The 21,519-nt window shown below is 41.5% G+C and overlaps 1 protein-coding gene across 1 annotated transcript in view; it reads left to right on the forward strand.

The window, feature by feature from the left end:
- Nucleotides 1–20,659, forward strand: part of otog (otogelin) — a gene marked incomplete at both ends in the record, with an annotated part of 50,530 nt that extends 29,871 nt beyond the window's left edge. The window contains 25 exons of the mRNA XM_083901051.1: nt 562–753; nt 2,796–3,074; nt 3,993–4,110; nt 4,419–4,498; nt 4,935–7,723; nt 8,302–8,479; nt 8,591–8,742; nt 8,830–8,919; nt 9,008–9,194; nt 9,338–9,558; nt 9,782–9,920; nt 10,044–10,232; nt 10,997–11,206; nt 11,306–11,410; nt 11,715–11,819; nt 11,966–12,070; nt 12,488–12,586; nt 13,132–13,172; nt 13,647–13,722; nt 13,902–14,080; nt 14,830–14,934; nt 16,181–16,300; nt 16,702–16,747; nt 20,058–20,137; nt 20,459–20,659. Of these exons, the coding sequence (XP_083757177.1) occupies nt 562–753; nt 2,796–3,074; nt 3,993–4,110; nt 4,419–4,498; nt 4,935–7,723; nt 8,302–8,479; nt 8,591–8,742; nt 8,830–8,919; nt 9,008–9,194; nt 9,338–9,558; nt 9,782–9,920; nt 10,044–10,232; nt 10,997–11,206; nt 11,306–11,410; nt 11,715–11,819; nt 11,966–12,070; nt 12,488–12,586; nt 13,132–13,172; nt 13,647–13,722; nt 13,902–14,080; nt 14,830–14,934; nt 16,181–16,300; nt 16,702–16,747; nt 20,058–20,137; nt 20,459–20,659 (6,086 nt within the window). The remainder of the gene's footprint in view (nt 1–561; nt 754–2,795; nt 3,075–3,992; nt 4,111–4,418; nt 4,499–4,934; nt 7,724–8,301; nt 8,480–8,590; nt 8,743–8,829; nt 8,920–9,007; nt 9,195–9,337; nt 9,559–9,781; nt 9,921–10,043; nt 10,233–10,996; nt 11,207–11,305; nt 11,411–11,714; nt 11,820–11,965; nt 12,071–12,487; nt 12,587–13,131; nt 13,173–13,646; nt 13,723–13,901; nt 14,081–14,829; nt 14,935–16,180; nt 16,301–16,701; nt 16,748–20,057; nt 20,138–20,458) is intronic.
- Nucleotides 20,660–21,519: the final 860 nt, after the last annotated feature.

Here is a 21,519-nt window from a genome sequence, read left to right on the forward strand (position 1 = left end):
ATTAATTGTTTTTTTTATTACACTCTTAGAAATAAGGGTTCCAAAAGGGTCCTTCTACAAGAGCTGAGGTTCTTCTGAGGAACCATTGCTTCTGAAAAACCCTTTTCCTGGAGAAAGGGTTTTTAAAGGGTTCTTGGTAACACTGATGGTTCCAGTAAGAACCATTTTGATCCAGAGAACCCTTTAAAACCCCTTTCCTGAATAAAGGGTTTTAAAAGGGTTCTTGGTGGAAGCTTTATAAAAAGGGTCTACCTGGAGCCAAAAAGGGTTCTCCTATGAACACAAGCCGAAGAACCTTATATGGTTCTACTTAGCACTTTTATTTCTAAGAGTGTAGCCCTGAATGAGCCTTTCATATCAAATATATATCAGGAGCTGAGTTAGCTCTATGAGGGCCAATATTTTGGACCACCATGTTTTTACAATAGCCCACAATGGACTTTCTTAAAGAGGGGAAATCAGCAGTGTTACTTAAATAGATGCAATTTGCTATATATGATCTACAACTGCATTAACACTAGTAATAATTCTTGCTGCACTTACATGGTGTTCTCTCTGCAGTTTTGGGTAAAGGACCCTTCAGGCTCATCCCATTCAGGGATCGCAGCACTGTGTTGGCAGCCAACAGGTCTGGCGGCTCTGTGTTCCTCCAGCAGGTGAACATGAGCACCTCCACCATCAGCAGCAACATCATCAGCAGCTTCCTGTCACAGTTCATGATGACGCCAGGCCTCAGCAGAGCCCGTCCACATGGTGAGCTGATTTTGTTTACCACGCTGTATGCTTTCGTTCATATTGATAATCATCATTTGAGAACAAGGTCCTTCAGCAAAACTGTGGAATTTTGTATTGATTATGTTCTTGAGAAGTTCTTGGATTTTTTTCTCCAACTGAGCAGCAGAGTATGAGACGTTTGCATTTTTACTGCATCAGTTGTCCCATTTTGCTCCTTTTGCGCTCTTTAAATCGGAGAGTTTCAGAGAGCAATAGCAGTTGCCCGGTGTTCTCCTCTTACACAGATTATTCTGCATTTGACTTGAGTTTGGAGTGAGGAGATGAACTTTCATTGGCTTCTGAAAGACAGACAGAATTAACATTAGCAGCAGACATCTTTAAAATTGGGCAGACACGTTGAAAATCAGCAGCCAACAGGTTGAAAATCAGTGGCAGATGGGCTCAAAACAAATGCTAATGCAGAAACCTGAGCTACAGGCTGCTCAGCGAGCCAAGGCGAGGTGAAACAGGCTGGTGTCTCCGATTTCTGCATATGGACCGAGATACTGCTTCAGCCTGTATACGTTTAAAGATGAATTCAGCCTCATTTTGTTTCACTATGTTAAGTCTATACATTTTCTGTATAAGAGGGAGGTGAGAATAAACAGACCAGGAGCAGATGTATATCAGTTGCATTAATTTAGTTCTGAATTGGTTTTGACATGTTTAACATACTTCATTGTCATTTATACAACCAGTAGTATTGATTGTTGATTTTTTTTTTTATACTTCAATTTTAATAATCATATAATCATGATGGCAATACTACTTCTGCTAATGATAATAATAATAATAATAGCCTCACAACTGGATCTGGATCCTGCAGCCTGCAAGATGAGGACAAAGAGAGAGAGAGAGGACAGGAAGGAAAGACTAGGGAGAGAAAGATCAAGATTTATGACATGCAATAAAGTCATATTCATAGTGTGGTAAGGGTGTGAGTGTGAGGGAGTGAGTGTGAGTGCATCACAGGAGTTCCTCCTGCAGTCTAGGTCGATAGCAGCAACACTAAGAAACGGTTCAGGTTTCCCTGAGCCAGCCCTAACAATAAGCTTTATCAAAAAGGAAGGTTTTAAGTCTAACTTTAAATACAGACAGGCTCCACCTCCCAAACCGACACTGGGAGCTGGTTCCATAGGAGAGGAGCCTCATAACTGAAGGCTCTGCCTCCCATTCTGCTCTTACACACTCTGGGAACCACAGTTAAGCCTGTATTGTGGGACCAAAGTGATCTGTTGGGATGATAAACTAAAATTAGGTATTTAAGGTATGATGGTGCCTGATCTTTAAGTGCTTTGTATGTGAGAAGGAGGATGATTTTAAATGTAATTTTATACTGTATGGGGAGGCGGTGTGAACAAGCTAACTGTCAGAAATCGTACTGCAGTATTTTGACTTAACTGGAGGGTTTTAACAGGCTTGTTGGAACATCCTGATAGTAACAATAATGAGTAGTAATAATCTAATCTAAATGTAAGAAATTAGAAACAAATTTTTCAGCGTCCTTTAAGGACAGAAGGTTTCTATTTTTCATTATGTTCCGCAGGTGGAAGAAGGCTGTTCTGGAAATCAGTTTTATGTGTGAATCAAATGACCTGTCCTGGTCAAAAGTTACTTATTATAAGTGAAAATGTGATCAGAAAGTTTTTCTCTAAGGTGTTTACTGCAGAATTCATTGACCTCACTCATTTCTAATAATGTTCCCTAAAGGAATCATGTATAGTCCCAAGCACTGAGCCCTGTGGAACTCCATAATTACATTGTGTGCAATGAATGGAATGGAATTTATCAGAAAAGTATGATTTATACCAGCAGAGGGCAGTACCTGAGATCCAAAGAGTCGGCTCCTGTCTCTGTAATAGCATTTTATGATAAGTGGTGTCATGCTGCGCTAAGATCTGGACTAGACCATTATCTGAAGTTCTTTAATGATTAGTGTGTGAGTGAATGTGACGAAACATCCCAGTGGCTGCTCTCTCTGCACTTGTTTTCCTTGAATTGTTTTTCTATCATCCACACAGACACATCACGGGTTTCCTTTGAGGCAGTGCACAGACCAAACTTCTTCCTGTACGCAAGCCCCAGTGGCCAGGTGAGGCTGGCCAAGTGGGAGGACAGTGATGCATTCTGGGACGGGGCCACCTTCGTTCTCCACAGGAACACCTGGATCCCTGGTTATGACTCACTAGAATCCCACGCAAAGCCTGGCTTTTTCCTGCACAGCACACAGCCTCGACTCCACCTGCTCAAATACAGACATGCTGACATTTTCCGCAAGGCCACGCTTTTCAGACTCACAGGTCAGCAGCCCGGAATGAACATGATTCAATATGCTTCTGTGTCAACACTGTCAATTATCTGACAAAGAGGCAGAGACGTTACTAATCTAAGAGGTTTATTGTTGACGTCTGAGCTATTTTTTTGCCCTTACTCGACCATCAGTGATGGTTCAGCAGGTTTTTCTTAGGGTTCATTTAATCTCCTCTTTGTGCTTAAAGGTCGAGACTAGTGTAGCTTGAGCAGCCAGACTAATCTCTAATGCTAAAAATACAGCAGCATTTGTTTTAGTTAATAGAAAAGAGAGCAGCACTAGCAGATTGGATTTCCTGCCAACAGCAGTGAATGTGGCAAAAGTTCAGGGATGAAGTCCAGCCATCGGACAGAAATGAATGGCTTTCTAAATTTATCATATTAATAGTCAGTGGAAATATTTGTGGATCATTTCCAATTCTTGTACATTAGGAAATAATAATATTCTGAAATACAATTTTTTTTCAAAATGTAGTTTGATTTATGTTTCATAAATCACTCAAAAAGTAGTTTTTAAGCAGTGTAAGCCTTTAGGTGTTAAAAATGTGTCAATCAAAACCTATCCAATTTATTTTAAGTATCAGTTTCCAAAGATGCCAAACATGTTTTTCGTCCAGACGTCCAGAATAATGGAAAAGTTTAATGGCACATTTACATAAAATTCTTATTAAACAATTTATATCTGACCTGAAACAATTTGCAAACTTTAATTTCGTTTTCTGCTTTGAAATTCATAATATGAAAAGCGTTTTCCTGTTTCAGTCAAAGTAAAATTTTGCTTCTTTGAGCAGAAAGGTTTCACAAGTGTTGATGTGATAGGGATTTTTACTGTAATTGTTCAAAAAAATGCCAAATCAGTCAAATAAAATGGGTTATAAAGTAAAAGTAAAAAATGTTTTTCCAATCAGGCTCCAGCTCAGAAGTCCCACCACATCCTGTATGTCAATGGAGATATGACTCCTGCATCAGCCCCTGCTTCAAGACCTGCAGCGACCCATCAGCCGAAGCCTGCATCACCATCCCACAGTCAGTCAGATCTTTGTTCTTCCTTCTCTTTAACTCTGAGAAGTCCAGCACTTTGTAGACCATTATTGTCTGGACTCAGGTGTCACCTCCCAATGATCCCAACGGAGATGAAATTTTCTCTTTCTGTGGATTTATTCTTGATAGATCTCTTTTCATGAGGATGTTTCTCTCCTTATTTGAGTTTGAGTTGCCAGTTGGATTGATCTATTTGGTATTACCCAATATCCTGTTTTGTTCAGAGAAAGCATAACATTATCCTTGGGCTTTCTTGTTTGTACATAAACAGCCATATGTTGCTTTCTACACAGAGTGGAGGGCTGCCTTCCCTTCTGCCCCCCACACATGGTCTTGGATGAGGTGACTCATCGCTGTGTCCATGTTGAAGACTGTGAGTATCCTTTTGTTGATTTTAGTTATTAAACCGACTTCTTATGAATCACCATAATGAGTGGGATTATTAAAATAAGATATACGTCAGGTAATTAAAATATTAAAAAGATCTGTAATTGCTAGAGGTTTCTTCCTGTTAACGCCTAGGGCTTGCTCATTGTGTGAAGTGTTAGCTCTCTCTTCTCCTTTCTTTATAATATTGTAAGGTTTCTGCCTCACTATGTTAAGTGCCTTGAGATGATTGTTATTAATACATCTTTATATAAACCTACATCAGCATACAGCACATTAGTTTTATTCAACTCTCTGCAGTGCCCCCATCTGTGTGGGTGCTGACCTCTTCAATTAGTTGGTAATTAACCAGAAATAATGTCTGTTTCAAAACTGTATTGGTTTTTAAATAATACACATCTTATTTAATTGTTTGGTTTCAGGCATTAAGGCTCCCGTTGTCGTGCAGCCGTCCACATCATCCACAGCTCAGTCCACCACTGCATCCACTACGAGCACTGCAGCCTCCTCCACCCTCCTGAAGACCACAGTCGCCACTGCATCCTCAGCTTCTCCTCACACTAGTCCCGCCACTAAACTCACTACCGCTCCTCCAGCCATCAGCACACAGGCCACATCCACCGCACCGCCAGCTGCCTCTGTTGAACCAACACGACCAGTTACTGCTACCCTTTCTTCACCACCTGAACTTTCCAAAACACCCGGACCCGTGTCTTCCCCAACAGTTCCTCCTCTTGTCCAGCCAGAGCAGCTGTCTACAGTCAAAGTGACCGAAAACCCCACCACCACTATAACAGCTACAACAGCATGGATGCCTGCGGCTGGGGTCACCGTAAGCCCCATTGGCCGCAGCACTCCAAGGACGCCCATCGATCCTTTTGCTATCACTGCTCTGTTCTTGAGCACCTCCTCCCCCAAACCTGCGGACTCACTCCTTGCTACCACTGCCACGACCCAGCAGCCAGCCACACCCACAGCACTGACCACCACCTCCACCGAGGGACCAACCACCACCACCAGTGCTCCCCATCCTGTTATCGTGCACCCAACCAAAGAGACCACAGAGGCTACGACACCTTCAGCAGCAGTTACTCCGACTCTAACAGCTTCTAGCCCAGGTGCTGGTCTAATCTCAGACACATCTAAAGTTACAGACACAACCATTGTTACCAGTACAACTACGACTGCATACACAGACACTAGTACAACGACTGTAACAGTGGAGAGACTATCTTCAACCACAACCACGCCAGTCCCTCCTGGTCTACCCAGTACACCATTCACAACTGCTTCACCTCTCCCCACTGCGCCTCCTGTCGAAACAGGAACGGTGTCTTTGCCCACAGCCACTTCATCAAAAACCACAGCATCTGTCACACTCGTCCTCGCACCTTTCAGCACCAGTAAAACGACACCATACATGAGTCAAGAGACAACAGTGCCTACTTCTACCTCAGAGAAGAGTCCGTATCCCACAACTACTAAACTGACTACCTCCACTGCATCAGCACCTGAGGTAACAACATCAACCCAACACCATGATGCACCCACCACTGCTTGGACCTCAGCTGCTACAGCCTGGAGAACAACAACAACAAAGAAAGTGGACACACCTGAAACTTCTGTTTCTGAAATATCTACAGCTGCCACTACAACAACAACGGCTGCACTTCCAGAGACTACAGACACAACAACAACAACTCCCATGTCCACCTCTACAACCTACACTGAGAGAACTTCCTGGTCTGCTGCTGTCCCAACTATCGAGAGAACAACTCAGACATCCCCAAGACCTTCAGAGGTTTCAAGAGTGTCCACCACATCCACTGCTCAGCCTGTCACAACAAAACTTATTGCACTTCCAGAATCTGATACAGAAACCACTACAGTATCACGAACACCCACAACTGAGAGCTTCACTCGTCCTCCAGCTACAACACGTACCTCTGAGTCATGGCGTCCCCCCCATCAGGACACCTCCTCTACCCCAGTCTACACCTCGTCAGTGAAAACACCAGCGGTCACTTCTGAATCTTCTGTCATTCATGTGGTGACTTCCACTACAACTACTGAAGTACCTCATCCTCCAGTTACAGCAACAACACAACAGTTTGTCACCTCTGCGACGTCAGCATCGTTCACAGCTTCCACTGCCCAAACTACAACCCTTTATAAAATTTTAACAGCAGGAATTGGAGCCACCATAACCAGTAAAGTGGTCACACCCGCCCCACCTGAACCGAGTGCACCCGAGACTCATCTCACCACAGCTGCTACAAAAGCCCCACCAGCAATTGCCACCACGACAATTAGACCTGTTGTCATACGACCGCTTACAGAGGCGACGCATCCAGTGACAGGCAGAGCGGAGGTGTCAACAAGAGCCACGACTACGCCGCCTCCATCTTGGTCTCCGCTGCACACAACCACTGTCGCAGCTCCAAGGCCAATGACTTTGCCTGAAAAAGTCACCACCCGACTGGTGTCCACCGTAAGAGCTACACCCGCCTCAGCAACTGCAACCGTCACGCGCACAACAGCCCTCAGGACGACTCCCAGGTATGCGGTGACAACAAGAGTTCCCCCACGAGTCACTGCGACTGAGAGGTCGACCATCAGGCCTGTCACTGCAAGGGTTACCGTAGCATCGAGGCCTCCTACAGTATTCACCAGATTGACCACTCCACACCTTCCAGTGGTCACATCAAGCCTTAGCACTTCAACCACATCTGGAGTGTCATCTGTAACAGTGCAAACACCTTCCGACACAGTCACTACAGTGAGCACAACCGAACGTGCCGCCTCAATCACAGCAGTTCCAAGCTTGACCACCGTAACTGCTCCATTGATGACAGCCACAGCATCAACCGCCATCCCCACAACGACCAGCAGAGAGGCTGTCACGTCTGAGAGAACTCAGGCCACTAAAGAGACTGACAGGTGGTGGGTGTCCCCACCCACCTCCCAACAGTTGACGTCCCCGCCTGAGATCTCCACCCACGAGCACGGTATTTCCTCTCCAGCTACGACGCCCCAACATCCACCAACCACAACCACTGTGCAAACCGCTGAGGCACCCAGAGTGGACCACAGCAGTCCAGGTGCAGCATTACCATCTGTGAGGACATCCCCTCATGCACCAGTGGAAACCACCAGACATGCAGCGAAGGACACAACGTCTGGAGCAGTGTCCCCTACAGGAATGTGCGCTGTGGGTTCACTTATCATACATTTAACTTTCAATCACACAGACTTACTTAGAAACTACTGCTAGGTTGATTGATTCTTAGTTTGTGTGTCTTGCACAAACGTGTCCAACCCTCATGGGTTTATAAGACATAAAAATATATACAGTTGCAGCGTTCATCCAATATTTCAATACATTTCAAAGTATTACTAGATACTGATTATTACATTATTACAGCAGAATGACATATTCTCAGCTAGAAGGACATGATAACTGTGTTCTGGTTTCCATGATTTTGTTTACAATCATGCTTTGAAATCCATTAAATATTAAAATTCAAAATAAGACCCAGAGCTGCAACTGCAATAGCTTTATCACGATTTAAAGTAAATAGTAAATTATGTCATAAATATGTTCCATCTTCATTTTTCAGCACATTTTAATTAGCTTATGGTTTACATAAGCCTCTTCGAGTTAAGCAACTCATGCTATGCAATGCTATGTTGTGGAGTACAGTCAGATTTTGCAGGAAACAATTCTCTGCTTGGTTTTTTCTTTTGTGTAACCTCTGATATTGAGATTGTGATTTTGTTTTCATGCAGCCTCCATATGCAGAGATTGTTGATGAGTGCACAAAGTACATCTGCGTCAACAACCAGCTTGTCCTGTTCAACAAATCTCAAAGCTGTCCCTTCGCCTCTGAACCGCCCAACTGTGGCCTGCTCGGCTTTGCTGTCCAGGTCAATGGGGACAAGTGCTGCCCTCAGTGGGACTGTCCATGTAAGAAAAACACTTATATAATCTATGAGCTTAGAATACGGTAAATCCATATTTTTTATTTTATCTTTGTTCTGACACATGGATGACATTTTGTTGCTTTAAACGTTCCAGGTCGCTGCTCAATGTTCCCGGACCTGAACGTGATCACGTTTGACGGGAACAGTGTCGCCGTCTACAAGGCCGCCTCATACATCGTGACCCAGCTGCCCAATGAGACTGTCAGCGTCCTGGTTCGGGAGTGTCCTGCCGATTCTGAGTCACCAGTAAGTCCATTTCATGGAATGATGAGAAATAAATTCACTGAATTGATTTGTCACCAATTTTCCTTCTTTTTTTTCTCTTTTCTCAAGCTCCTGTGGAATTTTACTAACCTTTGTCTTGTCGCCTTAAACATCACACACAAATCCAACCATATTGTCATCAACAGGCTGCAAAGGAGGGTAAGACTCGCCTCCATCCTCTCCTGATGCTTCCTTTGCAACATGTTTTGTGACATATGAGAAATGGTTACTCTCTGTTTGCCCTCAGCTCTACGTAAATACGCGGTACGCCAAACCTCGTTTCAAGAAATATGGCTTTGAAATCTACGACACAGGCAACATGTACCTGATTCGTAGCCCCGCCGGTCTGAGGCTGCAGTGGTATCACAGCACCGGCATGATGGTAATCGACACCGACAGCTCCAGCAACAAGCTTTCTACACTGGGCCTCTGTGGTAAGAGCAGCCGTGCTATGCAATTGTACTCATTCATCACTTTAGTTATTTTTAAAAAAGAACAAAGCATGAAGAACTCTTTAATTATGTATAGCAGCTGCATTTGCCACGTTCATGGACGTCATCTGATTTTAAACTCACAGGTTTTTGTGATGGCGACCCAACCAATGACCTGACTTTGGCCAACGGCACCACAGTGGGTGCAAGTGAGGATCCGGCCCTGTTCATTGACAGCTGGCAGGTTCCCAACACGACCAGCTACATCAGCCAAAGCCGCCGCCGCGAGCTCAACTGCTCGACCAGCGACTGCTCCAGCTGCCTGGCGATGCTGCACAACCGCGACTTCTCCCCCTGCCATGCCTTCGTACGTGTTAATTCATCAGTGGACTGGTTTCTTGGTTGCTTTTATCACAAAACAAATAGATCCTACAAATGTATAGAACTTATCAATGATTTTCTGCCTTTTCCACGCATTATAAACTTTATTATACTCCAATTTCTCCATGGTTGCCCTTTTATGTTATAATCATAATAATTATTATGACTGTAATCAGTTTTATCTGATTGTCTCTTTGTTTTTATCTCAGGTGCCGCCCAGTACATTTTGTGAGGTTTGGATACGAGATGCAGAGTACTTCAACAACCAGTGTGTGGCGTTGGCCGCGTATGTGGCCTCTTGTCACAAATTTAACATCTGCATTGAGTGGAGGAGGCCAGATTACTGCCGTAAGTTTGTTAAACAAGGCAAAGAAGTCCAGTGTATGGCCTAATGAACAACCATAAATCCTAAGGTTGTCTTTTAAGTCTTAATTTGAAGTATTGCATCTATGTTTGTTTCTCTTGCTGCAGCCTTTGTGTGTCCCAACACCCTGCAGTATCAGGCCTGTCTGCCGGGTTGCACCTCCCAGTCCTGCCCCAACCACGACTTTGACTCTGACCCAGACCAGTGCACAGGCCTGACTGAGGGCTGTGTGTGTCCTGAGGGGACGCTCCTCCACCGGCCGTACTCTGCCCTCTGCGTGTCGCCTGATATGTGTGGTAAGATACAGTCTCTACAGCCAAGATGACAACAGTGTCGAGAGGACATTTGTTTGTGCAGTTGGAAATACAAAAACAATGAAAAACTTATCATGCATATCAACTTTTTAATCATTTTAAAACTTATATTTGGGACTCTGGAGGCCCTATGAGTCGGCAAAGTATGAAAAAAGATGACTTGCTCATTTGTGGTTCACCTCAGTCTAAGTAAAGGAGATAAAACATGTGATGCTGACTTCTGCACTCATTGTTACGTCACAATGAGACATTCCTGGAATTGTTGTCTCACGGAGCTCCGCTTTGTCCCTAAAAAACACGAGAGTGCAGACGAGGGCAATGGTATCCGGAATAGTGTTCTATTCTTGGCTGCATAGTGCAGAACAGAGTTCTACACAGACTTCCAACCTCAGAGTATTTACGTGTCCAGTGGATACATTTTATATATGACGGCAATGTGCCAGCTAGAGTCGGACAAATGCTAACTGCTGTTAGCTGCCGGATCCTCTGTGACACTGACGTAGTTTCCTGTGTCTCATTTGCATTTAAAGAGACAGGCACTCAAAGCGAGCTTTGTGAACAGAGCTGTTTTGGCAGAGTGATTGCGTGCCAAAACAGGTATTTTGACCAAAGCATGTCACAGACATGTTCATTAGGACACCAGGGAACTAAGTTAATTTGGAGAAAAAGTGTATAATGTGAAAGTGCTACATTGCTACGAAATGGTACATTAGCTGCTGCTGTATTTGTGCCTCATGTGTTCACAGCTTGCACAGACAGCGCCGGCGTTCCTCACGCAAACGGCGAGACGTGGAACGCCTCGAAGGACGCCTGCTGCATGTACCGCTGTGACAAAGACACGATAGTTCCCGTTGAGTACAACTGCTCCAACGTGGCAGTGCCCGTGTGCAGCCGAGCAGGCGAGGAGGTCATCAGTCTGGCCGATGACGCCAGCTGCTGCCCACAGAAAATCTGCGGTGAGGCTGCAAGGTTTCCTGAGCAGTTTGAGAGTATCTGTAAATTAAAATGTGAATTAAACATAAAATGTTAATGAGATGTTATTTTTATGACTACAGTGTGTAACCAGAGCCTGTGCGAGCTGCCGCCTCCTGCGTGTAAATATGGGGAGAAGCTGGTGTCATACTACAAACAGGAGTCCTGCTGTCCACACTTTGTGTGTGGTGAGTTTCCATCACACATAAGTGGACACCATTTTTATTTGCCTGTTTCTGTCTGCAAAAATGTGTTTCACCTTTTAAATAAGACATTTATATGAACTGCTTCTCAGTGTTTAAGTGACCATCCATTTTAATCTCATGGACACTATTTTATATTCTCAGATACAGATAATTTGATTCTAATTAAATATAAGTTCACAAATCACATTTACCGCCTCGTGATTCCAGTGTATCTGGAATACCTTGAGGAGGTGTCTTCATATGTGTTCACATAGAGAGTTTCTTATACTCTCTCGATATGTTTCAGAGTGTGATTCTGAGCTCTGTGAGTCCCACGTTCCCATCTGCAGAGAGGACCAGATTCTGATCGCCACCAGAGCCGACGGCAGCTGCTGTCTGGCCCACATCTGCAGTCAGTCCAAGCACACACACACACACACACACACACACACACGCACACACACACACACACACGCACACATGCACACGCACACACACACACACACACACACTGTCCACCATTGTGACATACAGTATAACCATGTGTGTTTCCCACAGTGTGTTCCTCCTCTTGTCCGGCGACGCCTTCTCTCTGCCAGGATGGCGAAGTGCTGACAATCGATGGCAACACCACTGACCACTGCTGCCCCGCCTACCAGTGTGGTCAGAGCACGCATGCACACACACACACACACACACTTATTTATTGGAATGACTTTTTGATCTTTTCTGTCCTAGTGTCTTGAGCTCATCGACAACCTTCCTCCTGTTTTTCCCTTTTAAATGTCAACATTATTTCTCATGTAATTCTGTTCTGTGTGCAATTTAATACAGACGTCAGTGGTAGGAAATACTTATACAAGTGTTGTGTTTAGGCATGTATTTGGAGTTCTTTTACTTTACCTAATATATACTTCTCTATTTTCGAGATAAATATTGTAGAGAAAAAAAATATTATATGATAACTCTTCTTCATATAACAGTGAAGAAGAGTGATTATCTGTTCTGGTCTAATGCCCACAGCTGCATGTGTAAATGTATTTTCTGTGTGTGTGTGTGTGTGCATGTGTGCATATGCAGTGTGTGAGCCGTACAGATGTCCTCAGCTCAGTTGTCCTGTTGGAATGTCAGTGCTTTCGGCTGCCGCTCCTGGACGCTGCTGCCCCAACCAAACATGCGGTGCGTCTTGTGACAGTTCATGATGTGTTCAGGCAGAGGTGGAAAGAGTACTGAAATATGCTACTCAAGTTAAAGTACCACTATTTTGATAACATTTTACTGAAGTACAAGTAAAAGTACTGGTCTACAAATGTACTCAAGTTAAAGTAAAAATAGTAGCTTGTCTCATACCAGTTACAGTTTTTTTTTTTTTTTTTTTTTTTTTTAATATTAAGGCCAACATTTTTTTTACTCAGTCATGGATGTGCTTTAAAATGTAGTGAAGTACTGTACTTAAGTACTGTACAGTACTCAATTAAAGGAAATGTGAGTAAACGTAATTCATAATTTTCCACCTCTGTATTCAGGTCATAATGAACAAAACTGCTCATACAATTGTCTGTATTTTTTTGGTTTGCAACTGCCTGCATTTACATTAATTCAAACTCACAACTCATCTTGGTTTCTGAGCTGTTGTTTGAGTTTAAATAACAGAGTGTTGTCAGCCGGACATTGAAGAGGAATGAAACTTGTGGTTGATGATGGTGTATTTTATCTGTTTTCAGAATGTTCCTGTGAAAAGATTGCTTCCCCAAAATGTGGCCTGGTACGTCTTAACGTTTTAAATTTTTTTTTTTAAGTCTTTCTGCTTGGACACATAATGATGTTTTTTACATATATATTCTTGTATATAGTGTTTATTTATAGACCTCACAGGAGTTTAATAGGTAAAGTTGTTTTGAAAATCATCTTGTTTAAATATTTGGTAACACATGAGATTAGGGAACACATATTCACTGTTAACTAGGTGCTTGCTAACATATATATCCCTTTATTAGTAATCATTAAGCACATATTAACACCTTATTCTACATAACTTTATTCTACCTCTATTATGATATAAATGAAGATTTTTCCTAAATAAGGTGTTAATACTTGCTTAATATTTACTAATAAAGGGCTAGTATGCTACTTATATGGATGTTAGTAAGCACCTAGTTAATGGTGAATATGTGTTCCCTAATCTGAAATATGAAATAATTAAATATGATATATATAATGATTTGCCCATATCCTGCAGGGAGAGGCTGCTCAGCTGGACAGGACCTTCATATCCGACCCACAGAACCAGTGTTCCTGCAAACGATACAAGTGTGGTGAGCACTGCTGCATATATCACAGTATATTCTCTCATACAATTGATCATACACAATTTTGTCGTTTGAAGTTAAACAACATGAATAACACAACTGCTGATCATAGTTTGATCCCTGACCGCTTGCTCTCTCTCTGTGTTTGTTTGTGTGTGTGTGTGTGTGTGTGTGTGTGTGTTCAGTGCGCGAGGCAGTGTGTGTGTTTGGTGAGCGGGGCGTGCTGAGGCCAGGACAGACTCTAGTGGAGCGCGGGGACGATGGCTTGTGTCACAACAGGCAGTGCAGCCGCAGCCTCGACCCGGCCAGCGGCTTCCACCTGCTCCGCACAGCCAGCATCAATTGTTCCACCCACTGCCAGCCAGTAAGATCACCACACACACACACACACACACACACACACACACACACACACACACACACACACACACACACACACACACACACACACACACACACACACACACACACACACACACACACACACACACACACACACACACACACATTTAAATGCTTTTATTTGGATCCAAATTTTGCAAGAAGGAGAACAAGATCCAAACATTTTGGGAAGAAATATTGACAAAGTCTCACGTTAATAAAGCAACATGCCTTTACAAGACTGACATGATAAGTTCAAGTATTACACCAAACACTTAAGGGTAAACAAAACATCTTTGTCTCCAGATTCGCATACTACCTATGGTGGCTGACACCGAGCAAAATTTTGCCAATCTTTTGGCTTCAGTCTTATGTAACCCACCCAACCGCAGTCCTCTAACCACATTTTTGTTGATATGACCTAAGCTTCCCAAGATTAAAGATATAAGTTTACATTGGTAACCTAGTTGACATATACGACTCACCAGTGGCTGGTATTTCAGTAGCTTAGAGTAGTAGCAGGTGTCCATATACAAATCAAAACAACAACCCACCTCAATAACATTTTTCAGAGTTTCATTTACAATTACAATGTCGCACGCACGCACGCACGCACGCATGCACGCACTCTCGCACTCTCTAATCAGTTGCAATAATCTTTTCATCCCTTTCCTTCATATCTATTGTCCTGATTGTGCTGCCAAAGTTAATATAGTTTCTGGGTGTTTTCAGAATCAGATCTACATCCCTCCCAAGGACCAGTCAACGTGCTGTGGCGTTTGTAAAAATATTTCCTGCCTCTATGAACATGAGAATGGGACAGCTGCGCTTTATAAGGTAGGACATTGGTCCGATCACTAAGTGTAACTTGCTGAGGCAACTTGTCTTTGTTGAGCTATTAGGAATTTTGTAAAAAAAAAGAAAAGAAAAGAAACCACGTTGATTTAATTTGAAAATAAACTGATGCTCAGTAACTCACTAGCTTTTTCTGTCATTGCTTTTAATTACATGTCACAGTCTTCATTATATTGTTACATCTGTTACTGTATCACAACTGACAGAGACAGAGACTACTATTCCAAATGATATTAACATTTTCTTAAAGGTCCCATATTCTGCAAAATCAACTTTTTAATCATACAAATTCTTATATTTGGGACTCCCGGGGCCCTACCAGTCACCAAAGTGTGAAAAAAGAGGACTCACTCATGTTTTTGTGGTCCTCCTCAGTCTAAGTACAGGAGATAAAACATGCAATGTTGACTTCTGCGCTCACTGGGACGTCAAAAGAATCTAAATTCCTGGAATTGTTGTCTCGCGGATCTCCGCTTTGTCCGTAAAACGCGAGAGTGCTGTGGAGGGCAACGGTATCCGAAAACCGGGAAGTCCGCAAACAGTTCTATTCTTGGCTCCACAGTGCAGCACAGAGTTCTACACAAACTTCCAGCCTCAGAGGATTTATCTGTCCAGTGGATACATGTTATATATGACGGCAATGTGCCTGCTAGAGCCTGCAAATGATCACTTTTCCAAATGCTAACTGCTGTTAGCTCCCAGTAGCCTCTGTGACACTAGTTTCCTGTGTCTCATTTGCATTCATTTCCTGTCCCTTGAGTTTTATCTTACTTTTCTTTTTTTAAAGAGATACTACTAAACAGAGCGTTCTGAACAGGGCTGTTTTGGCAGAGTGATTGAACTGCTGTGGTGCTTCCTCCCTATGGTATTTTGACCAAAGCATGTCACAGACATGTTCATTAGGACACCAGGGAACTAGGTTAACTTGGAGAAATTAGATATAATATGGGACCTTTTATTTGGTTAAAAAAAAAAAAAAAAAAAAAATGGTGATTGAAGTGTTTATGTATATTTTTCAGATGGTACAGTCTGATTAATGTGATCCGTGTTTACTTTTCTTTTGTAAATGTAAAACATTTTTGTAAACAAATTTGTAAAACAATGCAGTGCAGCTACTATTAAAGATAGACAACTCAGCCTAGGTAATTTATTATAATGTCAACGTGTAGCTGCTGCTTTACAGATGAAGAAGTTTGATGATGTTATTGTGTTGGGTTTTTTTTTTCAGCCGGGGAAATCCTGGGTGTCAAACTGCATGAAGTTCGACTGCACAGACACTTTGTCTGGACCTACACTCGTCTCCTACTCTTTCAGCTGTCCCCCCTTCAATGAAACAGAGTGTGTGAAGGTCAGCCTGAATAATGATAATAAAACTGCAACAATACTGCTGCTGATTAATATTCCTATTATATGGATCATTTAAGACAGGACTATTTAGTATAATATTTTAGATTTGTACTTCAGACACTTCTACTTCTGTTTGTTACTGTGAGGTTTGTTGTATTTTTCTTAAAACGTTGATTTAATATTGTTTGCAATGTCTATATTTGCACACAGGCTATGCATTTGGAGTGAAAATCAACAAAGAAGTTAAATCCTAAGAGAAAAATAGATTTCATTAGATAGAGTTCATAGGACCAATCAGCTCCATGAAAATGTTACATGTTCTGAAAAGAGAAGCAAAACATGATTTCTTTGTGTTAAACTACTCTGAATTTCAAACACTTGTGTCTCTCATTTGCTCCTCAGGTTGGTGGAGCTATCGTAAGTTACATGGATGGATGCTGTAAAACATGTGAGTAACTGATGTGGCTGTGCGTAGCAGCAGTACTGTAGTTAGCGTATAGCGCTGTAGGCTGCAGCTGATACAGACGAGTTCCGTCACCTGTTGCTCAACATGTTTCCAACATGTTTGCCCTTCAGTTTGTCCCTTTTTCAGGCCAAAATCTTAATCTTAATCTGAATCCGCACTCTGCTGTCATCTCCATCACATTTGTCTGCTGTTTATTCCGATTAGAAAGAAATCTGTCAGTGGATTCACTGTCGGCAACTGCAAGTGCATTTTCTAAAGTGCCAAATGATTAAAATAGGGTCTCACTGAAAGGCATCTGATTACATTCATGTGGGTTTGTGGTTTGTGTGCTGCAGCTTACCCTCATGTACAAATCCCACCAGGTACTGGATTCCCTCTGTTCCCTTTCCCTGTTAGCCCCTTGACTCCCACAGTTAACACAAACTGTGAACAAGGTACAAAAACAACAAGGCTTGTCAGTGCCATTGTTGATATTCAACAATGTACTCCCTCCAAAAACAAAAAAAACAAAATAAAGAAGTAACTCATGGAACCCCAAAGTTTGACTCTGACCCACTGGTAGAAGAGTCCTCTCAGTTGTGTCTCATTAAAGGTCAAATTAAAATCGGTAGAAAGGGCAACGGTGCCCAGGCAGGAATCATTCATACTGACCTAAATAATGACGTCACACTTGAGAGGACAGAAATATAACCCCCATTCTCGCTCTGAGGATCATGTACAGTACATATACATTTCAGCTAAACTCTTTCCCCATTTAGCACTGTCTGGGCAGTGCATTGTTGATTGCCAACAATGTGCTGTTGGTAGTCTGCAGTAGACGTCTGCATGTGTCAGTAGATTTACTGATGTGGGCTGGTGTCGGTGGGAGGATGCAGGGGTCTTTTTTTACACAAACGGCAGATGTGTGGAAAACTGAAGTTACTATGTGAGGCATTTTATCATGAAAGACACATACACTCTATAGTAGAAGCAGGTGGAACATTTGCAAGAATTGACCACACAACATAGTTCCCTCTCATTTACTGTCACATATCACCAGTGAAGAGCAACAGCACACTGGCAGCAGGAAAATCCCTGGATCTCTAGATGACTTAGGGTTCATCACTTGCTGGTGTGAATGTGCCTGACCAGACAATCTCCTGCTTATGTTATATTTGAAGAGCAAAACTCCATATCTAAAAACAGTTATAGACATATTTCCATACTATTGTTGATGGGTTTTTTACGACAGAGTCAAGGGCCAAACTGAAGACATCTTTAATTTAAAATGTTTCGTCATTAAAGTCGTACTATTATGAGACTAAAGTCACAATATTATGAGAATAAAGTGGTTATAAATATTATTCAAGCAAAATCTCAGATGATCAGTTATATTTTCGTTTGGGGCATCACAAATAAGGAAATCTGAATCTGAACCGATATGAATCTTTTGGCACATCAGCACCACATTATCTTTAGCATCAGGAAAGATTGAGATTTACATCTGCATTATGTTGCTATTTGATAATAATAATAATTATAATATTTTTAGTAAAATAATGATAATAATTTTTCTCCTAACATCACAACTTTATTCTCGTAATGGTATTACTTTTTTCCTCATATTTTCACTCTTTTCTCATAATATTATGACTATTCTCGTAATATTATGACTTTTCCCGTAATATTATGATGTTTTTCTTGTAATATTATGACTATTCTTGTAATATAATGACTATTCTTGTAATATTATGACTTTTCTCTTAATATTATGACTTTTCTTGTAATATTATGACGTTTTCTTGTAATATTATGACTTTTCTCCTAATATGACGTTTTTCTTGTAATATTATGACTTTTTCTCTTAATATAAAGACTTTTCTCGTAATATTATGACTTTTCTAGTAATATTATTACTTTTCTCTGAATATTTTGACTTTTTTTCTCAAAAGATTAAATGTTTTCTTTCTTTTCAGTTTGGTCCTAATACTCTTATATCTAAGTTTTGCTAACGCTAGCATATACATTGTATTGAACTCATTTTGGACCATTAGCTAATTCAAATAAACCTTTATTTATTTTATTATTTGTACTTGTTATCAATTGCAGTCGTAAAGGAGGAGCAATGATGACGTAGTAATGTAATTTTTTTTTACTGTAATTTTTGTCCTTTATTTATAACATTTATAACATAAAAACACTTATTATTCAACACATTAAACCTCCAGAAGGAAATGACTGGTATTTGTGCCGCACATAGCAACTTAATGTTTATACTCTGTTGTTTTGTTTTTTTTCATGCTAAGTAGTAGAGTTTGTGTTGGTATAAATACAAAGATATGATGTCCTGCTCATGTGAAGCATCTCTGCAGCTGCCGTATCAGAGAGTGGCTCTGACTGTTTAAGATAGTGAAAAATATCCAAAGAAATACCAAACAGGCTACAGCAAATACCATTGACACAAATAACATCATAGATGAATGCTAAATCTTATCTTTACATTTAAATCACAAAAATAAATGCTCCTTTAAATGATGCAGCTACTGGAGGGGCAGGGGTTTTTTGGGGAAAAGGCAACTATTCAATCATATCACGATATTCATTCCATAATGATATCACAATATAAATATTTGTAATGATTAATGTGTCACAGAATTTCAAAATAAAATTGTCTGCATGGATATGGAACAATATATAGTTCACGATATAAAAAGTATTTATGATGAAAAATCTATATGTTAATAAAAAAAAACATACAGAAATCACACCATTATAACTTGATTTAAGTGGCAGGCCGCATTAAATTGATCGGAGGGATGCGAGTTTGAGACCTCTGATGCAGGGTAAGCTTGTAAATTTGCTTATACTATTAAGCATTTTAGTGTAAAAACTGACACACGTGCATCCTGAGGTTTGGCCTATTATTTTCCAATATGGCAGCTGCACTGATGTCTCACAGAAAAGGAGCTGGGTCTACTGTATCTGTGAAGCTCAATGTAGCATGTTAACACACTCTGTTGTTTGGGGTTTATTTATTTCGGTTTAAGCTGTTTTATGAAAGTGGTAAGTGCATGATGGGTTTCCTTTGATTTGTGTTACGTCTTAGTAACTATTCTCTTATTTTCTTTGCTTTTAACTGTGAAACGTTGTTCTGTCTCTTCCTTCATCTTCTAACCCATCATCCAGGCACTTACACCTAACTTTCAAGGCTTGTGCATGATCATCAGTGTCAACACCTTCCCACAGTTTTTTCTTTCTTTGCTGTGTCTGTACTTATGCTAACTTTATTGTGACTAATTTGTCACATGAACAGGCAAAGAAGATGGAAAGTCTTGTCAGAAAGTGACGGTGAGGATGACGATCAGGAAGAATGACTGCCGCAGCAACAGGCCGGTATGTCTTCTTGAGAAAAGGCCTTTTATTTACTTCCGGACGACTCAACTAGAAAGAAAATGTGTTTAGTAATTGTAAACTTTATTCTCCATATATGCTCAGTTGAGACAATAATTGAGATAATAATCGATGCAGGCACTTAACCACTTTAAGACTTTATTTCTAGGTACGTTCTGACCTTAGTGACCTCAGCTTTTTTCAGAATACCAGCACTCAAAACTGCACTGACTTCACCAGTGCAAGATGGTAGCATCTGTATCTGGAACCTTTTGCTATGTAGTGCAAATCTGACTGACTTTTTTTCCCCCACGTGTCGTGCAGGTGAACATTGTGTCATGTGACGGGAAGTGTCCGTCTGCCAGCATCTACAACTACAACATCAACACGTACGCTCGCTTCTGCAAGTGCTGCAGGGAGACGGGGCTGCAGCGGCGCTCCGTGCAGCTCTACTGCTCCAGCAACGCAACCTGGGTCAGCTACACCATCCAGGAGCCCACTGACTGCTCCTGCCAGTGGTCCTGAACACACACACACACACACACACACATACACAGTAAGCTGCTCTGGTTCCTCTGCTGGTAGGGAGGCGGTACTGCAACCTGTGTTCCTCAGCAGCAGCAGCACCGAGGGTGTCAAGTCAAATTATGACAAACACGTGATTATGTTGTTATTTATGGATTAAGATGAAGGTTTTACTGTGCATCAGATCATCATCAGTTTATCCTCATGTTGGTATCTGATTTAACCATCGTCATGTGTTACATTAAACCAATGAGTGTGTGGTGGAGGCAGACTGCTCACCTGTAATTCCGGCCAGTACTGTTCATAATTATAATTACAATATAAATATAGAGAAAGAAAGACATGTTCAGATTATATACACCTTTTTATTTGAGTAACTATCCCCTGTGATTCATACAGTTGTATCAAACCACGATGTTTCAATAAGAGGCTCGGTCAATTTTTGAAATACGTAGCATAATAATTTTGACAAAATAATTCCACTTATGTACATATGCTGACATTTGTTGCATTAAAGGTCCTATATTATGCAAAATCAACTTTTTAATCATTTAAATTATATATACTTATATTTGGGACACAAAAAAAAAGGGCAAAGTGTGACAAACGATGACTCACTCATGTTTTTGTGGTCCTCCTCAGTCTAAGTACAGGAGATAAAACACACGATGTTGACTTCTGTCCTCACTGGGACGTCACAATGCGCTAAATTCCTGGAATTGTGGAATCGCGGAGCTCCGCTTTGTCCGTAAAACACACGAGAGCGCTGCTGAGGGCAACGGTATCAGAAAACCAGAAGTCCACGAAGTCCACGAAAAGTTCTATTCTTGGCTCCACAGTGCAGCACAGAGTTCTACGCA

This window comes from Microchirus variegatus (genome assembly GCF_963457635.1).
Source record: "Microchirus variegatus genome assembly, chromosome: 14".
In the NCBI taxonomy this organism is placed as follows: domain Eukaryota; kingdom Metazoa; phylum Chordata; class Actinopteri; order Pleuronectiformes; family Soleidae; genus Microchirus; species Microchirus variegatus.